At 42.6% G+C, this 24549-nt stretch overlaps 1 protein-coding gene across 2 annotated transcripts in view; it reads right to left on the reverse strand.

The window, feature by feature from the left end:
• Positions 1-24549, reverse strand: part of LOC125225575 (patj homolog) — a 33726-nt gene that overhangs the window by 6217 nt on the left and 2960 nt on the right. Inside the window, exons 5-16 of one of the 2 annotated variants that reach the window (XM_048129341.1) lie at positions 14112-14241; positions 13698-13810; positions 12769-13045; positions 12138-12215; positions 11658-11859; positions 10679-10828; positions 9809-9945; positions 8875-9060; positions 5927-6087; positions 3636-3768; positions 2152-2318; positions 1650-1796 (exon numbers count right to left, since the gene is read on the reverse strand). In XM_048129341.1, the coding sequence (XP_047985298.1) occupies positions 1650-1796; positions 2152-2318; positions 3636-3768; positions 5927-6087; positions 8875-9060; positions 9809-9945; positions 10679-10828; positions 11658-11859; positions 12138-12215; positions 12769-13045; positions 13698-13810; positions 14112-14241 (1881 nt within the window). Of the gene's footprint in view, positions 1-1509; positions 1797-2151; positions 2319-3635; positions 3769-5926; positions 6088-8874; positions 9061-9808; positions 9946-10678; positions 10829-11657; positions 11860-12137; positions 12216-12768; positions 13046-13697; positions 13811-14111; positions 14242-24549 lie in introns of those variants that run through there. The other variant, XM_048129340.1, reaches the window with a different exon arrangement.

Consider the following 24549-nt stretch of genomic DNA (forward strand, 5'->3'; position numbering starts at 1 on the left):
AAAACAAAACACTATTGCCTCAGGTATAGTAGTGATTCTGATTCAAAGCTTACCGGGTTTGTTGATGCAGACTGGGGCAGTAATGTTCTTGATAGGAGGTCCTATTCAGGATATTGTTTCACTTTATCGGGAAGTGTAATCTCATGGTGTAGTAAGAAACAGACTAGCGTGTCCTTGAGCAGTTGTGAATCGGAATTCATTAGTATTTCTGAATGTATTAAAGAAGCTATGTACTTACGGTCATTATACCATGAAATTACAAATAAAATTTCATTGATTAGAATATACAATGATAATCAAGGTGCTCTGAAGTTATTGGCCAACCCAGTGTTTCACAATAGGTCGAAACACATTGACATTCGTTATCACTTTAGTAGAGATATAGTTGCTAAAGGTTTAGTAGAAACAAAATACTTATCGACAGCTGAGATGCCAGCCGATTTGCTGACTAAGGGTCTAGGGTTTGTCAAGCACTTTAGATTCCTTGAGAAGTTAGGACTTGTGCCTAAGTAGTAGTAGTAGGTATGTTTAGTTGGTTTTAAACCTGTTTCGCTTAATGCTGATGATGCTGATGGCTATGCTTAGATATAGTGGGGGTGTTGTTTTTTAATATCCAGCAGCGCCATCTACAGTGTATGTTTGAATAAGGAATGCAATGTTCTAAATATAATTTTAAATATGACATGATGTTCATGACATTGTATTCTAGTTGGATCCCCGGTTTGACTCTTGGGGCTCCCACTCCGTGGTTATCTTGGCCCACAAGTCGTCCGGCATTCGGCAGACATGGCCAGCCCAGTCCCACTTCAACTTAGCCGCTTTCCGAGCTACGTCTATTATTTGAGTCTTAGAGCGCAGCGTGGTGTTCCGGATCCGATCCCTTAATTTTACACCTAATATGCTGCGCTCCATAGCTCTCTGGCAAACCCCGAGTTTGGACTTCTGAGCTTTCGTCAAAGACCAGGTTTGAGCACCGTAGGTGAGAACTGGAAGTACGCACATGTCCATGAGCCTACGTTTGAGTGACAGAGGTAGGTCTCCTTTCATTAGGTGTTTCATTGACCAATAGCTCTTCCAGGCGTTTTCAGTGCGTCTTTGAACTTCTTTGTCTTGTCGCGCCTGGAAAGAGACTATTTGGCCTAAGTAAAGGTATTCATGGACATATGCGATGTGTTCTCCGTTTATCTCAATCCACGATTCTTATCTTGTATTCTTGTCTTGATTCTGTTCTTGTCTTGTCTTTTAATTATCCTATTTTTTTTTAAATTTTCCGCTTTTTCTAGAGACGGAATCGGCCATAAAAACTTAAAAGAAAAGTCTGTAGAACTACGGATTTTTTAAATTGCAATCTGCAACGGGAGAATTCTACGGATATTTTCGGCGGCGCAGACTCGAGTTAGTAATATTCATACAGATTTACAGAATTATAATCTGGCAACACTGCGATTTTTCTATAACTCACGTTCCGCCTGCGTGCAATAGCACATTTAAAGTGCGGGTGTGATGAAAAATACCTAAAAGAGCGAACTAGTTCGTGAGGGCGATTGAACGAGATAGGAGCGCTCCGATCAACAGACGAAACGGCACAAGCCTAACTAGGTTGTACAGGGCAATGGATATAGGTTGTATAGTGAGCGGTAGGTACTGGCCTAGTCGTGCTTGGGCGGCGCGGAGGCGGGTAACGGCGGCGGCGCGTCGACAAGCGGCAGCGGCTTGGCCACGCCGATGCGCACCACGCCGCGCGGCGCGCCCTTCAGCGCCGCCACCGCCACCTCCAGGCTCGCGTCCTCCAGGTTCTAACACCAAAATGAGATAGGTTACAATAATATGGTAGTCAACCAATTGGAACCCTAGGCCACTGTAGAACTATGTCATAGTGACGGTATAAATCAGATTGTAAGAAATTTCTTACCGCTTGTCATTTTGACATAGTTGTAGAGTGGCCTAGGGTTCCAATTGGTTGACTGTACATAACATGTTGCACTCTAATCGTGATTCATTGATAGCTACATGACATGACACGTTAGTAAACTTACAGCTTGGCAAAAAAAATTGGTTGTCTGTAAACTCGGTTTACGGACGGTAGTTTGACGTGACAACGTCAAACATTACAGTTGCGCTCTCGCTTCCGGAACAGGACATGTACCGTACCTGATCGTTCACGAACAACAGCCGGTCACCGGGAATAAGCCGACCATCTTGTTGGGCCACACCGCCGGGTACAAGAGAGCGGATCACCACAAGTGTGTGCGCGGGACGCAGTGGGTCCTGGTAGTCCAGGATTGAGAAGCCGAGACCGCGCTCGCCTTTCAGAAGTTCTGTAAAAGAAGCATTTTAAATAATGAGTAAATGATTACCAACCATAGTTGATAGACTGGTCAACGTTACTTTGACAATATTCCCATGCAGCAAAATTTCTATGTGCTTAAAGATCCTTCTGTGTAATGCTACAAATATCGTCCACAATTTGACAGCTGAAATAGGGTCAGCTAAGCTCCGGTCTGATTTAGCAATAGAAAACAGACAGTTACCAATGTTCTGTGGCTCCGACTGTCTCATAGCGAGCTGTGAGCGCTTCAAAACTACGCGAGATTTTCGCCGCCCGACAGCGGACCTTTACCGACCGACAGCGGAGCTAGTCTCCCGTCTCTCGTCAGATTCAGCAGTGGATAACCGACAATTACCAAAACTCTACGACTAGAAGATTTTCTGCCAACAAACTGTTCTATAGTTTGGCGGAAAGTGTAATGTAAAAAAACTGTTTCACTTTTATTGAATAAATAATGTAAAATATTTTTCCCCTCACTAGCTCGGAAACACGTGTTTTGTCCTTTAATACCAGCGGTTAAAAACGCATTTTATCCACTAGTGGGTAAAGTAATTTGACCTTGAATAAAGTAAGTAAGTAAGTAAATATTCTTTATTGCACCATTTTACATGTTATATGTATACAGAATGTTTAGTGAGAGTATAACTAGGTAACAACAGGCGGTCTTATCGCTAAAAAGCGATCTCTTCCAGACAACCTTAGGGTAGCTGGAAAAACGGAACAGAAACAAAAGTTAACAGGCAGTGCAAGAACAAAAAATATAGAGAAAACCAACACAAACACACATACATATATACCGAATACATAAATAAATATACCTTACATACACATAATACATACATACATACATACATACATACATAAATACAATAAATAAAAATGGCAACTTAAGATAGAGATAGATAGAGACCTTGAATAAAGTCAAATTAACTGCTCTAAAATTGATAAAAGTAGGTGAATCTAGTAATAAAGATGATTTACCACCTGTGGAACTACTGGAAGCAATAATAAGCACATTTTTTGCGTTGTAGTTTCCTCGCTATAGTGAGGGGAAAAGTTTTGTGTTACTCTCGGGTGCAAATGTATTTTACTTCTCGTGTGTTAAAAAACTCGCAAGTTCAGGATTCCATTCTCGAACCACTCGCTTCGCTCGTGGTTCAACTATAGAATCCTTTCACTTGCTCGTTTTTCAATTCCACACTCGGCGTTAAAATACAACTTTGCCCCCTAGTATAACAAATAACTATTTTTTTTTTCTAGATTTTACTGGACCATTATCTGTAGCAGTAGAAATAGTTTTAGTTACCTATAATTTGCGGCTCGGAAGACCACATAGCGAGCCCGGTGAGCGGCTCGAGACTACGCGAGCGCACTTTGCCGCCCGACAGCGAACCGCCTTCCTCGGCACCCGCGCCTGCTAGGCTCCCGTCCGATTTAGCCTGGAAATTAATAAGCAATTACAATAAAGTTACTGCAATTTCACTTTTTCGTGATACACGACTCAAGTGAAACAGCAATATCAGAAACATCTTTAACTCACTGCGCTGAGTAAAACTTTGAAAAAAACTTTTGCGCAAATAAGCTACCGATTTTTAGCACCTGTTTTGTCCTTGATCTACATTGATACACCATTTAGGCCAATACCTTCCCGTATACAGAAAACAAATAGCATAAAGGGAATACTTTTTCGATCGCACACCATAAATAAATAAATAAATTTTTCATCACATTTGCTGTTTAAAGGTATCATTGCGTCTACGTGTACTGAAGCATAATGTACTATTTTATTCCCAAGGGAATAATGGATTTAGTTTTAAAAATTAATACAATCCGTACAATACTTCAGGCAAAGGATGTTTCAATCTGCCAAGGATTTTTATTGCACAACCAAAATTTTACTATTAAGCTGTAAAATATATTACACGGTATGAAAAATGCATTTTATTTATGTTTTACATTTTTTTCAGTGTGTTTTGCATTTATTTCGTAAAATATAACTCAGATAAATTGTTATAATTTACAATCTGACAATATGCTCTCTACTCGCGCTTGACCGCGGGCGTACGCGAGGCACCCACCGTTGCCTAGCAACGGAGAGTACAACAGACCAAAATAAAGTACAATTTTAGTTCAATTATATGATTTATATGCTTTTTGAACGTCGCATTTAATTTATATGCCGTATTTTCGTGTTTTTTTTCGTTCAAAAAGTGTTTGTTATCAAAAACAAAGGATTTAATATGAATAATCTGATGTAGATCAAGATACACTACTGGTCGCGCCGCCGGTTGAAGGTTTTGCCTTATGACTGTTTCCTCTGTATTTTTCTCTCAAATGTGATGAAAAACATTGTGTGTAACTCGGGGAGTATGAATATTACTAACTCGAGTCTTTAAATCGCTCCGGCAAGCCGTCGCGATTCGTCGCGATTTAACTTACTCTCGTTAATAATATTCAACTTCCTCCCCTTGTTGCACAATGTACTACTCGTATTATAGGACATTCTTACACAGATTGACTGAGGCCCACGGAAAGCTCAAAAAGGCTTGTGTTGTGGGTACTCAGACAACGGTATATACAATATATAAATACCTATTATACATAGAAAACATCGATGAGTCAGGAACAAATATCTGTGCTCATCACAAAAATAAATGCCCTTACCATGCACACTTCGCTCGGCAGTTATTTTAGGAAAGACACCATTCCTAGGCGGTTCATGCCAAAGCAGCCGGTGATATCGCTCCACCAAATCTTTGCATGTCTTTCACCCTTGTTCTTTACATTACAATAGATGTCTCGCGATTATGAGTCAGCGTCTGCCAGCGATTTAGCACATGAACCATTATCGATACAGAAAAGACGAAATAAGAGCTATACCTTGACGAGTGTAGGAGCGGGAGGCGCTATATCCAGTGGCGGGGCGGTTGCGGGCCGAGGCCGAACGCACACCATGCCCACTTCGCTCGACATTTCAGGCTAGACATCTCTTGTAGGTGGTTCATATCAAAGCAGGAGGTGACATCTATCCACCAAGACTTAGCATCTGTTTCGCTCTTGGTCTACAATGTCTAAATACTCGTAGATATCTCGCGATTATGAGTCAGCATCTGCCAGCAATTATTGAGAAAAGACGGAATAAAAAGTATACCTTGACGAGCGTAGGAGCGGGCGGTGCCAGATCCAGTGGCGGGGCAGCCGCGGGCGAGCGCACACCGTGCACACTTCGCTCGACAGTTCCTTCTGGCTACACAGCACTTCTAGGTGGTTCATGCCAAAGCAGCCGATGACATCTATCCACCAAGACTTAGCATCTGTTTCGCTCTTAGTCTACCTAGACATTTCATGCAGAAAAGACGGAATAAAAGGTGTACCTTGACGAGTGTAGGAGCGGGCGGCGCCAGATCCAGTGGCGGGGCAGCCGCGGGCGAGCGCACACCGTGCACACTACGCTCGACAGTTCCTTCTGGCTACACAGCACTTCTAGGTGGTTCATGCCAAAGCAGCCGATGACATCTATCCACCAAGACTTAGCATCTGTTTCGCTCTTAGTCTACATAGACATTTCGTGCAGAAAAGACGGAATAAAAGGTGTACCTTGACGAGTGTAGGAGCGGGCGGCGCCAGGTCCAGTGGCGGCGCGGGCGCGGGCGCGGGGCGCGGGCGCGCGCACACCATGCACACCTCGCTCGACAGCTCCTTCAGGATGGACACCACCTCCAGGTGGTTCATGCCCAGAAGCCGGTGACCGTTCACCTCTGAAATTCAACTTAAACACGTTATAAAAAATAAAATAAAAAATAAAATAAAATAAAATAAAAATAAAATAAAATGCGTTTATTTTCAGACAACATTGGTCCATAGCTTTGTTAGTATGTAAACTTGAACTTAAACACTAAAAAATAACTAAAACTAAATGTGTTAGTATTATAAACTAGACTAAATTTAATTACAAAACTTTAACTAAGTAACTCAGCCTCGCCGACCGGTTTATCGAGCCACACGCACCACCGGAGCATGCAGCTCGTTAAACCTGCCGAGCACGGCGCTGTCTGGCCTGCCGGCCACGACCTGCAGGAGACTGTTGGGGCTTCCCCTGACCCGTCTGATGAGCGACGTGACTTTATTGCGCATAAGTGCATAAAAGTCATCAGTGTGCGCGTCGGCAAACATACCGGACGCGCTGCAGTATCGAGGAAGCCCCACCATTGCCCGGAACAGATTATTGTACAATATTCGAAGGGTATTATACGCTTTTTGAGTATGATTGGTCCACAGACTGCTGGTGTAGAAAGTTTGGCAATATGCCTTAAAGAGCGTGACCTTGACCTCAAGGGTACAACCTGCGAATCTGCGAACCAGCATGTTTCCTCTTACAGTCAATGCCCTTCTTTCCCTTTCTATGTCACTATCATCTTTTAACTCCTCATTGAGAATGTGCCCAAGGTACCTAAATTGCGAGACCTTTTGCAATGGAGTACCATTGAGATTTAGTGGTGGAACAGTTGCTGGAGGTTTATTTTTTCCTTTAAATACCAAGAGCTCACTCTTTTTGGAATTATACTTTAATCCATGCTTCTCAGCATACGTCTCGCAAATAGTTATTAATTTACGCAAACTGCCAATCGTGGGTCCCAGCAGCACCATGTCGTCTGCGTAGCTTATATTGTTGAAGCAAACTCCATCCACATGACATCCAACATAGGTGCTGCTGAGTTCCTCGATCAGCTGATTCACGTAAATGTTAAAAAGCCTTGGAGATGTCAAACCTCCCTGCCTCACCCCACATTCAAGTCCATACTGGTCAGACAGCGAGTTGGCCCATTTAACATTATTTGTCTGATGTTGATACCAGTAGGAAAGTACGCCTATGAGCTCGGCAGGGACACCCGCATCCTCTAGCTTCTCCCACAGGACATCATACGACACTAAGTCGAAAGCCTTCGACAGATCCAGGAAACAAGCGTACACTGGGGTTTTACGGTCTAGGTAGTACTTAACTGTGTTCTTTACAGCCAGTATAGCACTCTCAGTAGACAGACCCTCACGGAAGCCAAACTGTGCGTCGTGAAGCTTAGTGTGTTTACTGAGATGCCGGTCCAGCACACTATCAAACACCTTCGATATAACGGTAGCCAGTGAAATAGGCCTGTAATTACACTTGTCCGCTATGTCCCCTGTGCTGTCCTTCACTATCGGCACAACCAGCGTCCGCATCAAGTCCTGTGGGAGGTAAGAATGGCCTAAACACAGATTAAACAATAAAGTGAGCACTCGCGGCAGGTGCGGGCCCGCATGCTGCAGGTGCTCAATACTGAGCCCGTCGTGGCCAGGCGATTTCCCTCTCTTCATGTTTTTAATTGCGTCTTTGATTTCTTTGCAACTGAAGACAAGGCGTTCGCCCCGCCACGCGTGCTCCCACCCGCACCACCGCTGCTGCGACCCTAGAGGCGAGGTCACCCTAAAGTGATCCTTAAAGACATTCGCAATTTCAGATGGTTCTGTAACTCCATTAACACTAATAGGTACGCTATTATTTTTATTCAATTTCTTAGTACCTTTCCAAAATCTAGAAAACTGTTTTCGAGAATGATGGGATGCTAATTTATCCAACTCAAGCTGTTCCTTATGTTTGACACACCATTTTAATTTTGATTTGAATATTTTACGTTTAGTTCTCATATCCTCGAAAACAGGCCCACTATTAGGCTGACCGTACGCAATCCAGGACTGAAAAGTATGTCTAGCCTGCGCATGCGCTTCTTTGACATATTGGTTCCACCCTTGTACACCCCGCACCTTATTATTTCGCGGCACAATATTTTTACCACGTACGGCTGCCTCGCATAGCGTAGAAACAATTTTTGTGTACATGTCGGAGATAAGCTTTTTATGACAGGAATTATTACAACAGCTGTCTGAGCATAATATATAACCCTGTTCACAATGACATTTTAATATGACTTACAGTGGTACATTTTTTATTATTATTTAATAGGCAAACGAGCAGACGGATGTGCTAATGGTAAGCGATAACCGTGATTACAATAGGCTAGTTTCCTACTAGTCAAATCAGCTTCTTTTTAAGAACTGTCAAAACGATTCGCTAATAGGGAATTACTATGAAATACTGAGGAGTGACGTCACGGTCAATTCATTTACTTTATATCTTTTTCTTTGACTTGATAAATAGAAATTATGTTTAAACATAACTACTGCCCATGTTTTTCTTTTAATTATGTGGTGCTTTATTTCGTGCACTGCATAAAATATTTTATTTTAAGTATAGGAAACTAGCCTATTGTTAAAATCGCATCGCATGTGAACAAATATGGTACGAGACGTGAACCACCTTCCACAACTACTTTGCCATCTCGTGATTCCTACATTACCGTTGGGCAAAGCTACTCTACTAATGTGTAATGTTTTGACGGCAGTTGCTCGTTTAATGCTCGTTGCCAATAAATTGCCTTTATCAAATTAACTCGAAGAGTGAGAAAACGATTTTCACGTTTCCTTGGTATTATTATTTGCCTCATACAAACCTAGCAGTTCGTCGCCAGGCCTGTGTACCCCGGCGCGGCCCACGGGCCCCTCGGGCAGCACGGAGCGCACGTAGTGGTGCGGGCGCACCTCGCGGCCGCCCTCCACGTCCACGGTGCCTTCTAGCGAGATGCCGAGGCCGCCGCCGCCGCGCATCACTACGCCTACAACGATTTCCACGTCTTCGCCTAGGACAAAACAAATGATACACGTTTAAAGGAATGATTCCTTTAATACTTGTTAGCGCGTAGCAACATTTGTCTCTAATGCGGCAATCAGAACAGCCAAAAGCGCGATGCGAGCGCCAAAGTTTCACTCACACGGCACCACTTCCAGAAGGCAGTACTAGGAGTTGACTCTTGACACTTGACTATAACCAGAACCACACAACCGAACGCTCGTGGGTTAGACATATTAAGTCCATTTGTCTCCAAAGCAACTAAGCATGAAATACCAATAATGACTATAATGAGAGGCGAAGATACGGCCAAATTAGAACCGCGATGCAAGCACCAAAGTTTCGCGCACCCGTCCCCACTTCCAGAAGGCAGTGCGAGTAGCTCACTCTCTTTGACACCAACGTCTACCTATTCATATTAAAAAAAAAAAACAACCGAACGCGCGTGTATTAGAGATATTACGGACCGGCCACGACATTGGTCTAAGCGCGACAGCGATGAGCGGCGGTCACACATTGGAGCGAGACACAGCGATGGGACTTTTCATTCGCACGTACGGCTGCCGCTCACCGCTGTCGAGCTTAGACCAATGTCGTGGCCGGGCCGTTGCGGTTAAAGATTTTTTTATTATCTCGTAAGAAATTTTACATTTCACTTTACTAGTATAGGTACAAATCTTAGTTGATTCACTAGTAGGCATATAGGTACGCATTTCCCTGCACGGGTGAGTTCTTGGCCAGAATTGTGTTAAACTTACCTAATATGGACTGCCACTTCCTCCTAATAGCCTCCTTCTGTTCAGCGGTGCGCGGCATCTCAAACGCGGGCTGCACGCGAGCTCCTGGCGGACTGCGAGGCGGAGACGGCACGGGATCTTCAACGTTGGATTCTAGGCTAAAAATACATAAAATAGAAACAAGAATCAGTAATAGAAACAGCTTGGCTACATAAATAGGCTCAAGTTGTGCAAAGTCGAATTGAAATTGGTAAACTAGCATCGCATAGGTATAGGTACAAATGTGTATAATAAAATAGCACGGAATGCGCAGGGCTCCTACGCGATTCCCACAAAACCGCTCGTCGATATGCTAAGGCAGTTTTGTTGGCAGTAACATTAAAGCAGGATAGGTTGCTACACCCGGGCTTCGTCAACTCAGGAAGCGACAGAAATTACTGTGAATGACGAGTTGATATGTGATTGATCTGAGCTATTCTCCGGTCTACAGTTTATACCACAGTGCACATACAGGTTCAAAGGAGGCACACTCAAAAGTTATGACAGATGGCGCGACCTTATTAGTCCATTGCACTGATAAAGAAATTCATCCGTGAGAGAAGATGATTTTTTTTTCTCTCACACTTATGAATGACAGTGACATACCTAGGCACTTGCACAGGCACCGCCTGGCGGGATAAAATGTCAGTGTGCGTCCTCATTGTGCGAGACAAGAAGTTTCTGGAGAAACTCACAGTTAACTGCCAACCATGACAGAGTGGCGGAGATTAATCGGAAAAAATCCTCGGAGCACTCCTCGTTATACGACTACATGCGATAGAAAACGCAGAGCGAGGCATATCAACGCATCGTCAAGGTGTCTTGTCGATCAAAACTACACTATTCTCTCACTTGTGCAAAGTGGTCATCTGTATGTCGTGGTGGGCCGGCTCCGGGCGGTGCATGTGCAGGAACGGGTTGTGCGCGACGGCGGCGGCGCCGGCGCTCTCGCCCGCCGCTATCGCTTGCTGCAGCTGCTCGTATTTCGGACCGCGGAGGTATCTGCAACAAAATGGTAATGATATAACTGCAAGAGTTAGGTACTATATAAGGCCTCGCACCATTGAAGAAGCCCCCCCTTCTCCCCCCGAGCCTAGGTTGACCATACAAATAGACCACGTGACCCCCCCCCTGGGGCCTGGACCTTTACCACGTGACCCCCCCCCCCCACCCTGGGCACCAAGCTGGATCCGCGCTTGGTGTCAATCGTGTCAATTGCTATTTATTAACTTTTACATCTAGCTAAAGTTCTGCTTGAAAGCGTCAACAGTGCACTAGTCCAATAGGCTAATTTCCTACTAGTCAAATCAGCTTCTTTTTAAGAACTGTCAAAACGATTTGCTAATATGGAATTACTATGAAATACTGAGGAGTGACGTCACGCCGGTCAATTCATTTACTTTATATCTTTCTCTTTGACTTATTAAATAAAAATTATGTTTAAACATAACTACTGTCCATATTTTTCTTCTAATTATGTGGTGCTTTATTTCGTGCACTGCATAAAATATTTTATTTTAAGTATAGGAAACTAGCCTATTTTCCAGCAAGCGACGACGATCGACTGCCATATTCAATATATTATCTAGCCATATCGCTTGTAAACGTGCACCACCTTAGTCCAGCTCGAATTTGACGAGGTTCCTGCTAAGCATGAGATCGGCGCCCTATAAGACCCTTTAGCACAACTTGCCTAGTCGCGCGCGAGTCCATACATCAAGCGCGTGCGTGCGACAAGGCAAGTTGTGCTAGAGGGTCTGAACTTGCCGCCGAATGAAGCGCTGTATACTGTCGGTCATTGGCGTGCTACTGGCTGAAATGAAACACTCACCTCTCCAACTCAAGGGTAACCAGGTTCCCGCTCTGTTTGAGCGCATCCACAGCTCGTTGATTAGATTTCCCGGCCAGCGACGCGCCATCTACAGCCACGATGCGATCGTTGACTCGCACCCGACCGCTCAACGCCGCCGCGCTTCCGGCCGAAACCGATTTCACGAAGATACCCGATAACTCCTCTTTTTCACACACGTAACCTGGATGTAACAAAGAAATAATTACTTTGGTCATAATCATACAATCTCTACGCCAACTCAGATCGCCTTTACAAACTTACAGAATGGATAAAGTACGAACTAGCGACATGCGTGTTTTTGCCTTGATTTGACACTAAAGTTGAAGCCCACAGTTAACTTCAGTACCTACTTATAATGTTTGAAACAGAATTAAACACAGGTTAATATTGAGCTAATTTCAGTCAAGAAATATTCAATAAGTATAAGGCAAAGGATATGAGTATTGCGTATTTGCGTACCTGCTATGGTTATTCCTAGACCGTTCTCATCTTTCTTCAACTGCACCGTAAATCTGTCAACCTCTGGTGATTCAGCATCTACAATCAAATCACAATTTAATAATTAACAACAGCCAAGATGTACCAAAAATTAAAAGCTATTTAGAAAACCGGCAGAACTAATTTGAAGTCAGCTGACAAAACTGTACGAAAGCATTTTGGAAATGTTTTCATTAGTGGGTTCAATATGAGCCTACTTATGAAATTCTCTATGGACGATAAACCTTGGCCCCTTTTCATGTTTCAAGTGTTTAGGAAGTCACGCGCTTTATGAAGACAATTGACTTAGGTGAGACCAATTTTTTTTTAATTTGTCGCCTTTTTTTGACAAAATTTGCTTGGCTTGCGGGGGAACAAGTACATTTTAACTAATAACCTTAAGCCTACTGTTTCAGGGGGGCGGTGTGACCGCGCTGTCAAACACGAACCGTGACGCCGGCGGGTGGTGCACTGGTTGCGTATGGAACACCTGCTCGAAACCGGTTTCCAGCAGATATCTGTCCAAAGCCTCCAGATCGGACAGAAGTCTCGTCGGAACGAGCGGTGCGCGAACCTAATATAGAGACATAACTAATACACCAATTTTACTCACCTGTTTCTGGGGGCGGTGTGACCGCGCTATCGAACACGAACCGAGACGCCGGCGGGTGATGCACCGGTTGCGTATGGAACACCTGCTCGAAACCGGTTTCCAACAGATATCTGTCCAAAGCCTCCGGATCGGACAGGAGTCTGGCGGGGACGAGCGGTGCGGCGGCGGGCGGGGCTAGGGCTGGGTCCACGGCGCGGGCGACTACCAGACGGACGCGAGAGCCAGACGCGCGGAGCACGCCTGCTACTTGCTCGGAACCCATTTCCACTAAATGCGCCTGCGTAAAATAAAGAAGTCTATACTAGGGGCGGCTCACTCCGCGATACTATCGCCGCGGTACAAGTACATGCCGGCGGCCGCGAGTTCTCGGCCCATTCGGTGGTGACGACCATCGCGCGGCGTATTAGAATTCAATGTCGGGTGCTCGCGTGCGGTTCGTTTGTTAATGTAGGTAGGAATTTTGAATGGCGGCATTTTGTAAACATCAAAGGAGTGAGCCTTCTGTACTTGTACTATTATATATTATGTGTTAATACAGACGATAGAAAACATAACCATATAATTGAGCCCCAGCAGGTACAAAAGGGATGAACACAATTTAAATGAGTTTGCTGTAGAACCATAGACATTTGACATAAATCCTAGAATGTCATTATGCACAATAAAAACTTGGGAAAATTGTTACATTACCGAACAGATTCTTATAATTAGACATATAGCTCTGTACATAACCATATAATGAGCCCCAGGTACAAAAGAGATGAACACAATTTGAGTTTGCTGTCAAGACCCATAGATGGATTTGACATGCGTCAAACTCCGTTACTGAATCCTAGAATGTCATACCTATGCACAATACAATCTTGGGAAAATTGTTAGATTACCTAAAAGATTCTTATAATTAGACATAGGTATAGCTCTGTACTCACATCTCCTATTTGTAGGATATGATCTCCAGACTTGAGTCGCCCGTCGCGGTCAGCGACTCCACCTGCCAGGATGGTCTTGACAATTACACCACTGGTCCTTGCCCCAATTATACCTGAAATGAAAAACATTCTCTCAATAACTCTTTATTAGGCACACGTAACTTTAAGATTTTTCCCAGCATATTCACTGCTCGGCCTGAAGACTCCTTCTACGTTTTAGATGCAGTGGTTCTATGCTATGATCATCCTACGATATCAGTGTACAGTATACAATCTTACAGAATCAAAGGCCATCATCAATAAGCTCATGTAAAAAGTCATAAGACAACCTTGCACCCAGTCGGCCGCAACCATATTATAGGAGAGATCAATGCCTAAAATAATTTCTAAAGATTCCGAGTGTAAAAATTTTACCAAATCCAAGGCCAGTGCCATCATTGACGAGGTTTATCACCTCCACCTGGGCCCAGTCGCCCGCAACTATGTTAGGAGAGGCAGACGCCAGGGAATCGTCATTTCTGGACATTTCGAGGATGCCGTGACTCTGAAAAAAGAAGGTGGCATCATTACATTATTTAACCTTATATTAAAAAACCGGCCAAGAGCGTGTCGGGCCACGCTCAGTGTAGGGTTCCGAAGTTTTTCGTATTTTTCTCAAAAACTACTGAACCTATCAAGTTCAAAACAATTTTCCTAGAAAGTCTTTATAAAGTTCTACTTTAGTGATTTTTTTCATATTTTTTAAACATATGGTTCAAAAGTTAGAGGGGGGGGGACGCACTTTTTTTTCCTTTAGGAGCGATTATTTCCGAAAATATTAATATTATCAAAAAACGATCTTAGTAAACCCTTATTCATTTTTAAATACCTATCCAACAATGTATCACACGTTGGGGTTGGAATGAAAAAAAATATCAGCCCCCACTTTACATGTAGGGGGGGTACCCTAATAAAACATTTTTTTCCATTTTTTATTTTTGCACTTTGTTTTTATTTATTTATTTATTTATTTAAACTTTATTGCACAATATAACAAATAAAGTACAAATGGCGGACTTAATGCCTAAAGACATTCTCTACCAGTCAACCAACAGGCTAAACAGAAAGAGTAGTGGGTGCAGGCTTTAAAAAAAAAAAAAAATAACTGAAAATGAAACATAAATGTAGCAAATAATACATATTGTCAATAATAAACTATACACACATATATATCTAAAAAAATTACATAAACTTACATATATATATATAAATATATATATATATATTTTATGTACCCAGTGCAAAGAATACTATGCCTATGATAAACAAATTAACCAGAGAGCTTGTCAAAAAAATGCTTGCGCAACATGCGCTTAAATGAGAGCTTAGTTTGCGCCTTTCTGATCTCAAGCGGAAGATCATTCCAAAGCCGGATCGCCTGAACGGTAAAGGAGTTAGAGACAAATCCAGTACGGTGAGAAGGAACTGCAAGCTTGAGACTACGGGATTCGCGAAGAGTGCAACCTGTTCGGGCGGTTATGAAATTAAATCTAGATCTGAGATAGTCTGGCGCACACGGGTCAAATAACACAGAGTATAATGTGGAGAGAATTCGCAAGGACCTCCGTTCCCGGACAGGAAGCCAGTTCAGTCGACGGCGATATGCAGATATGTGGTCATATTTACGAAGTCCGAAAATAAAACGTATCCCGTTATTAAGAAGCCGATCTAGTCTGTTTAGAGACACTTCTGTGATATTCGTGTAACACACATCAGCATAATCTACAATAGGTAATACGAGAGCTTGAACAAGTAAAACCTTAGTGCAGATAGGAAGGAAATTTTTAAACCGGTATAAAGCTCTAAGTGTATTGGTGACCCGATGACATATGTCAGAAACCTGCGGCTCCCACGTCAGGCCGCTGTCAAAAATCAACCCAAGGTTCCTCACTTGCGATGCCAGTGGTACAGGTATGTTTTCATACACAATAGGAGACAAGTGAGTAAGGTCAGCCGTAGAGAGTAAACGGGGGCTTCCTAATATAATGGCCTGGCATTTGGACGGATTAACCGAAATGCCAAAACTCCGAGACCAAACACAGATGCGATGCAAGTCCTCGTTAATTTTCGTTATGGCACAATCCAAATCGTCAATGCTACTGTGAGTGTACAATTGTAAATCATCAGCGTAAAGATGGTGAGAGCATGCGATATGCGGCGCAATCATATTAATAAAAGCGGAAAATAGAAGCGGAGACAGTATGCCGCCCTGTGGGACACCGGAAGTGAGGTCACACCAGTCAGAAAACGAGGAGCCGTCTACGCGAACCATCTGACGCCGATCTTGAAGATATGAAGCGAACCATTTAGCTGTTGGTGATGATACATTTAAGTGCTTTAAAACAGCTAATAAGAGGTCGTGATCAACTGCATTAAATGCGTTTGAGAAATCGATCAACACCAAAACCGTCAGCTGTGTGGACTCCATGGCTTGCCTTACATCCTCAACGATTTTAAGCAATGCGGTGGTAGTACTGTGACCTGGGCGAAAACCTGACTGAAATGGAGTGAGAACATGGTTGGAGTAGATATGAGCAGATAATTGTTTGTGTACAACGGCTTCCAGGACTTTCGACAAAAAAGGGAGAATTGAAATGGGCCGGAAATCTTTGAATGTGCTGGGATTAGAAACTTTTGGCAACGGAATAATATGTGCTTTACGCCACAACGACGGAAAAACCCCAGTTGAAAGTGAGAAGTTTATAACATGGGTTATAATTGGGAGAATACATTCCAGAATGCATATTAACATAAATCTACTAACATCGTCGCAGCCAACAGCATTGGACTTAATAGAGCTAATTACTTTAGCAATCTCATCATCGGTGGCCAACGTAAAAGAGAAACTTGCATTACAGGGGCAGGGCAAAGCGGAAATGAGAGAGAGACTATGAGACTTAGTTACAGGATCTAATGTAGAAGATTTAGAGAAATGAGAGTTCAGGTCATTTAGAGAAAAAGAGGAAAAGGACACGGCCTGACTCTTTTGTTTACCAACCCCGATCGAATTTAAAAATTTCCACGTTTCCTTAGGCGACGAAGGAACGATGTTATTGAAAATATGTTGGCGCTTCGCTACTCTCACCATCTGATTACACCGATTCCTTGCTATCTTATACAGGCACCAATTCTCCTCCGAACGAACCCGTTTGTATTTTTGAAATGCCTTATCCCGCCTAGTCATGGCCATGCGAACCCCATTTGTAATCCAAGGCGCGGGTGGGCGCTTCAGTCTTACCGAACGAATGGGCGCATGAGCATCATAGAGCTTTACTATACTACTACTTAAAGCCAATACCGCCTCATCCACTGACTCTGCCGACAGCACCGCTGACCAGTCCTCTCTACGTGCATCTTCACGTAAAGCTTCCATGTCAAGCCTCGCAAAGCTGCGAAGTCGTAAATAAATGCAAGGAGGTTTTGGAGGTTTAATCTGGTAACTTAAAAAGATTAAATCGTGTCGTGAGAAACCTGGGGCTAGTAATTGACCGCATTTTTTTACATGTTCAACAGATGAAGTACAGATAAGATCAAGCCAGGAGTCTGATGCGTCAACATTGTGATGAGTGGGTTGGAGCGGAAGGACATTTAGAGCAGCTGCTTTCAAAATTAAGTTTAGCCTACGTGTCCTATTGTTTTCCTTCAAAAGGTCTGTGTTAAAGTCTCCCATGATCACTTGATGACTATACTCAGTGCTGAGAGAGGAGAGAACAGTATCAAGAGCATCAAAGTAATCAACGGCCGGGGGACAATATACCACTCCGAGAGCTGCCTTAGTGCCTCTAACATTAATTTCTAAAAACAGATGTTCCAAGGAACCAGAATATTGAGACGGGGAGGAAGATAGAATTTTGAAGGAAATGTCACTGCGGAGGTATATGGCAACACCACCGCCACCTTTGCCTGTACGGTCATTCCGCAGTAACACGTAGCCGGGAAGGCCATACGAAGTAGAAGGAAGATTGGGTTTGAACCAGGATTCCGAGACAAGGATGGCATGTACATTACAAGAAGTGAAAGTGTCTAGAAAGTCGTTATAGTGACTGGGTAAACTTTGTGCATTTATGTGACATATGTTAAGTAATTTGTGTTCGTTTTGAAAAGTTCGTTTGATGCAGTCGCCTAACGTGTCCGGTTCAGATGAATTAGTGTCAACGGAGTGGAATGATAAGGACATGTCGCAAGCAGAATGGTAAAACTCATCGTCTTCGTCATCGTCGGTCATAGTAATTTACACTAGTGGGTACATAAAATACTAAATAAATACAAATAAAAAAAATATAAGTATGAAGTGCAAAATAGCACAGATAGCCGAGATTCTATTCTAAATTTAATTGGTTCTGTTTACCCTGCCAGTCGGCCCTTTACACACACAAAATAAAAATAAAAATCAATATAAAGTGCACAAAATAAAATAAACAGGGGTAGGAAAAGCAAATTAATTATAAAACTAAAGAATCACTAAAGTGCATATACAAATGTAAAGAAAAAAAATCAATAAGCAGTTACGAAACGCAACTATAGACTATGACACATTGTCAGTTTGACATTTGACAAGCGTGTGAAAGATCCATCAAAACAATCGAAAATAAATTAAAGCTGAAGACGGTAGATCTTTAGAGTTATACAAAAATGTTAACTAAAAACAAGTGACGATAATCTAAAATACCCCATGTAGAATTGAAAGGTTATATTTTCATCTTCCTACTTGCTAATCATATAAGGAAAAGGAAACAAGCATACATAACCGCCAGAAACAATGTGAAATTGAATTAAACTTGTTTTACAATACTCATTTCCTCTTCTTGCCTGGGATGTTTGTCGACGCTGTTGCCGTAGCCAGCGCCGCAGATGCCGGCGCAGGTCCCTCCGGAGCTGTTCCCTCCGGAGCCTCCGGCGGGGCTGGGGCTTCGGAAACCTTGGGTTGCATGGGCCTAGATGGGACTACAGGGTCGTGCTGGGACTTCAAGACTTCAAGTTGATCTTCACTGGACAACCGCACCTTCTTTCCATCCGTCAATTTTATAAAGATGTTACCATCTGTAGTCCACACCTTGCGAGTGCCAAAATGTCTTCGTGCTTCTATGAATAATGACTGACGCTGCTTAGTGAGGAACTCAGTGAGAACAAATGATGAGCCCTTTAAAGCTTTCTTATTTGCCCAGGCAGAGTTACGCAGCTTCAGGTCATTAAATCGGACTAAAACTGGCCTTGAATGGCTACTGTTTACCGAGGCTGATTGCATACCAAGCCTATAACAAACCAAGATGGATTCTCGCGACACTGAGTGCAGGGAGAGTTTATTTTGGCATACATCAGTTACCTTGCTAACAAGATTCTCGCCGGCCTCCTCCGGTATACCATTAAAAAGTAAAAATTTCTTCCGATGCCGCATTTCAATGGAGTCAACGGTACTGCTGACAGCATCAATTTGTCTTCTCAGAAGATCCAGCATAGATAACATATGCAGCTTGAAGCTGTTCACTTCTTTGGTCAGACTGGCGATAGTTGGATGTGTATGCGGAGATGCTGTCTTAAGCGCCGCCTCTAGCTCCATAAACCGCTGTGTAAATTTGGTCTCCAGGTCCTTTTGAGCCTCCTTGATGCTACTTAAGCCATCCATGATCAGCTGATTTGTGTTGATAAAAAGTGACAAGTGACAGTGCAGTTCTTAGGTGCAAAGGTCGACAGGCAGGTCAGTAGCAATATTTCACCTTATTGTCATGGAAAATATTTCCCCACACAATATGTAACGTCAATACTTAGTTTATAAATAATTTCCACCAAAAAAACTATTTTAAATAATTAAATTAAAATAAAATAAATTTTGTAAACAGAAGTGACATGTCTTACTTTCTATGCCTACCCGCCGAAAAAATCTCAAATTAAATCCTGTACCGTTATTCAAAACCTTACATTATAATGAGAGCAGCGCTCGTTTTTCGTGCCGGAGGCGGTCATCCCTATGACTGTTACCCTTAAAACGTCTACTTTTTATAGTCTGGCAACACCAGGCAGCTGATTTCAAGTCTTTATAAAAGCAGTTTGAAATCTGGATACCTCATTGGCGTCTTATTTTTCGCTAGGAGCGGTCGTCCCTGGTAAGTGAATTTAGACGACACTACCTGTATACCCTTTATATATTTTTTAAAACCTCTCAATAGCCCTTTTTATAAAACATTCCGAATATCTTGATAAAATGGAGGAGCGCGATCCTGATAATCTACCCTCAAGTAAACGGAAAGTTTTACATGAAACTTCGGGAAATACAAAGCGTGTTCGTTACGATGAGGTTCTAAATAACTTGTCATTACAAGTCGCAAATATACAAAATTTTTTGTCAAACAAATTTCCAGTCCCCGAACAGAACCCGCCGTCCCCAAGTGAAAATATAGAAATATCCGCGGACGATGCCATTGATTTGAATGAGAGTGGGGATTTATTCTCCGATGAGGCATCCAATGTATTGCCTGACGGGGACGGTCAGGTATTAAATAATAAAAAAGAACCGGCGGTCCCCGAGCAACCTTTTTCAATGACCTTAGAAACCGTTACTAAAGATCCGCCCGTGCCAAAATCAGCCTCAAACCATTTGGCATCCTTAAAACAGTTTCAAAGATTTGAATCGTCAGATTGGGCTGAGATTCGCTATTCCGAAGTTCAAAAGAATTATGTGTCTACCCCCGGTTTTATAGAATTAGAGACAAACGAAGAAATAAAACCCTATGATCATTTTAACAACCTTAGCCACACAGAAAGAGGTTTCGCAGCTATCTCCTCAGGATTGTTAAAGCAATGCGACGCGATGGAACAAGGAATTCGCACTTTTATGTCGTGGATAGCTGTAACTGAGGTGGTAGATGTCGGAACGATTCAAAATAAGATTAACGAAATTTTCTTGGAAGGAGATTACAAGAAAATCTCGTCAGACTTATTACAAATGGCTTGCGGCCATCGTGCCGATTTAGTACAGCAAAGGAGAGACAGTATTTTACGATCGGTCAAAGATAAATTTACAAAAGAAACCCTTCGCAAAATACCGCCTACCTGCGATAGTCTCTTTTATGTTGACACATTCTCATCTACGTTAGAAAAGAAAGGAGGCATAAGTAAAGTATTTTGGCCTCTTAAAAATGAAACTCGCCTCAATAGGAAAGCCGCGCAGGCTGATTCTACTCCAAATTCAAAGCAAAAATACCTGTTACCCGCGCAGGGTAATCAACCAAGTTTCCAAACTGCCACACCACCGGCTATGAATAATTACTATTATCCACAAACAGCAACCGCGCAGGTTCCTTATTATCCATACCCTCAATTCTCGCAAGTACCAGCTGCGCAAGTTGGTTATGGTATGTACGATCAATCCTTGCAAAGAATGCCCGCGCAGGGTAACCGAAATTTTCGCACCCGGTCCTCTAGAGGTAGGTCAGGACCTTCTAGTAACCAAGCGTCTAGAGCATCTTACAATGACTCACGAAAAGAGTCTCGAGGAAAGAAGAAATTCTGACTCGATGTTTCAGGCAGGTCAGATATCCCAATTTGCAAACGTATGGGAATCCTACGGAGCAAGTCCAATGCTATTAAAAATAATACAGGGATATCGCATTCCTTTTTGTTCAAAGCCGATACTTCATTTGCCATGCCTACCCAACCACCCTCAACTTACATTGCCGTCAGACGAAATGGATCTGGCAATCAATCAGTTAATAGATATGAAAGTCATAGAACCAGTGCAAATAAGCCCCAGTTTTGTTTCTCGAATTTTTTGGTCAAAAAACCAGACGGCACTCACCGTCCAGTATTCAACCTGAAAAGCTTAAACCAATTTGTATACGTAGGCAAATTCAAGCTGATAAACATACAAAGAATCCCGAGCTTTGTTCAGGCGTCAGATTGGATGGCCAAAATCGATTTGTCAAATGCTTACTTCCACCTTCCAATAGCACATGCCCACAGGTGCTTTCTAAGGCTAATATACAAGGGCACTTTGTGGCAAATGACCTGCCTTCCGTTTGGCCTCTCATCGGCCCCCAAAGTATTTGCCATGCTCAGCAATTGGATAGCCCAGATATTACGCGAACAAAACGTCAGAGTCATCGTCTACTTAGACGATTATCTTTTAGTGTCCCAAAACAGGGAGCAACTAGAATCTCAAGTGACCATGGCCTTAAACCTATTAAAATCTCTCGGTTGGCACATAAACATGGCAAAATCGGTCCTGGTACCCCAAAGAAGCTTACAATTCTTGGGAGTGATGTGGAACCCCCTCACAAATCTAAAATGGTTACCATCAGACAAATGCCTTGCTCTCCGAAAGAAAATAGAGTATTTATTAACAATAAAGACGGCAAACCTAAAACAAATGCAAAGTCTAGTAGGGACATTGAACTTCGCAAGCTTCTGCGTCAAGAACGGACGATTGAATCACCGAGCCCTGCAACGGTTTTGTCAACATCTCCTAAAAACCGATCATCGCAGCGAAGTCCCGATACCGTCCGAAGCCCAAAAAGAGCTCCTTTGGTGGCTACAAAATCATATGAATGCGTCCGTCATTCACCAATACCCGGTAACACATCATCTGACAACAGACGCATCCGGTCAAGGTTGGGGCGCCCAGCTAAACAATCAGTCGATACAAGGATTTTGGTCTCCCCAGGAAATGTCTCTGCATTCCAATGTAAAAGAGATGCTTGCCATCTACAAAGTTCTCGCAATGCAGACGAATGTTTCCCATACGACAGTGGCAATACAGTCAGACAATCGAACGGTATTGGCATATCTCAAGAACCAAGGAGGAACAAAATCTCGACAACTTTCGGATCTAACAGCCAAGCTTTACAAAATATTAATAGCGCGAGACATATTTCTAACATTACATCATCTGCCAGGCCTCTACAATGTAGAAGCAGATCACCTATCGCGTCAAAAGAAAATACCAGAGTGGCATTTACTCCCGCACTTCACTCAGATGTTTTTCAGCAGGTTTGGAACCCCTGTGATCGACCTCTTTGCCTCTCACCAAGCTCATGTTGTCCCACGTTACGTCAGCCTCAATGTGAAAGACCAGAATGCAGAATTTCACGATGCTCTAAGTCAAACATGGACCTACTCACTGGCATGGGTGTTCCCACCCCCATTCTTGATTCCACGGGTGTTGAATCATCTCAATCAAGCAATAGGTCATTACCTCATAGTTGTTCCAAAATGGGAAAAAGCTTTTGGCGTCCGGACCTCAAACAACGGGCGATAGCGCCTCCGTTCACCATTCGGCGTCTAGACCAAGTTCTGATCGACACATCGACAGGTTTTCCCCCATCCAAGGTACAAAACATGACGATGGAGATCTGGAAATGTGGGGGTGGGATCAGGCATTAAAAAATTGGACCCCAGAACAAAAGAAGTTCCTGAAATCTAGCTGGCGCGATTCTACCATTAAAACCTATAAACCAGCTTGGCGACGCTGGTGCGAGTGGGCACAACAGAACAGTGTTAACTTCAAAAACCCAACAAGTGCAGATCTGGCTAGATTTTTGACAGATATTTTTATGAACAATAATTTCTCCTTCAGTACTATAGCTCTTCACAAATCCGTCGTTTCAACCTTATGCGATCCAGACAAAACCAAGAATCTAAGTTCTCATCCACTAGTTCGTCATGTCATGAAGTCGGTCGCAATAAGAAAACCAAAACGACGCAATGAGAAGCCACCAATTTGGGACATAGATGTGTTATCAAATTGGTTCAATAATGTCACACCAGAAAACAGCCTTTACGAGTGCTCAAGAAGAACAGCTTGCCTTCTCCTTCTATGTTCTGGACGAAGAGTTCATGATTTGACTCTACTTTCTACAGAAAAAGATAAATGTATTATAGAAGATGATTCAATTATTTTTTGGCCCGATTACGGCTCTAAAACTGATGGGCCCGACTACAGGCAGCAAGGATGGTGTCTACTTAAAAATAAAGATTCTCAAGCTTTAGATCCGGTGTATTGGATAAAGCTATTGTTAGAATTATCGCTTGAGAGAAGAAAAGAAAGTATAAAAAACTTATTCATTAGCATATGTGGGACACCTAAACCAGCTTCTAAAACGATGATTGCAAATTGGATTAAGTCTATACTTACAGCAGCAGGAATTAATGCTACACCAGGAAGCATAAGATCAGCAGTTGCATCGAAAAACTGGATTGAAAATTGTCCTCTCGATGAGATCCTGCAGAGAGGAAATTGGCGATCCCACAACACTTTCATGAACCACTATAAAAGAGTAGTTAAGGAAAGTGATTTCAGTACATCAAGTGCAGTAACTAGATTGTTTAAAGTGATAAATTAAAATAAGGTTCAGTGACTAGATTAACTATAAATAAGTGACTAGATTGTTTAATCGGATAAGATTATCATGTAATTATTTTCTGATTTGGAAATATAAATAAATAAACAATGTGTGATTAATCATTTATTTTATTTATTAACACCTAGTACCTCCTGATCCTAACTATAATAAAGTACTCCTTTTAGTGTCTAATTACAGCATAAAGTCCACTAGGCATCATTGTCATTACCATAAAAGTGTCTAGTTTAGTGACAAATAAATATGTTTTAATATTTCACAACAGGTACATTCAATTTCATTCCTGAAGTCACATTGGCTTCTTATCACACCAGGCGATAACAAACAGGTCTCATTATAATGTAAGGTTTTGAATAACGGTACAGGATTTAATGACAGCGTTTTACCTACCAATAAAACGCTTATTAAATACTTACCTTATTCAAAACCTTACATACAAGCTCTGCCTGGTTTTACTTAAA

Source organism: Leguminivora glycinivorella, chromosome 4, assembly GCF_023078275.1.
Source record: "Leguminivora glycinivorella isolate SPB_JAAS2020 chromosome 4, LegGlyc_1.1, whole genome shotgun sequence".
Taxonomy (NCBI): domain Eukaryota; kingdom Metazoa; phylum Arthropoda; class Insecta; order Lepidoptera; family Tortricidae; genus Leguminivora; species Leguminivora glycinivorella.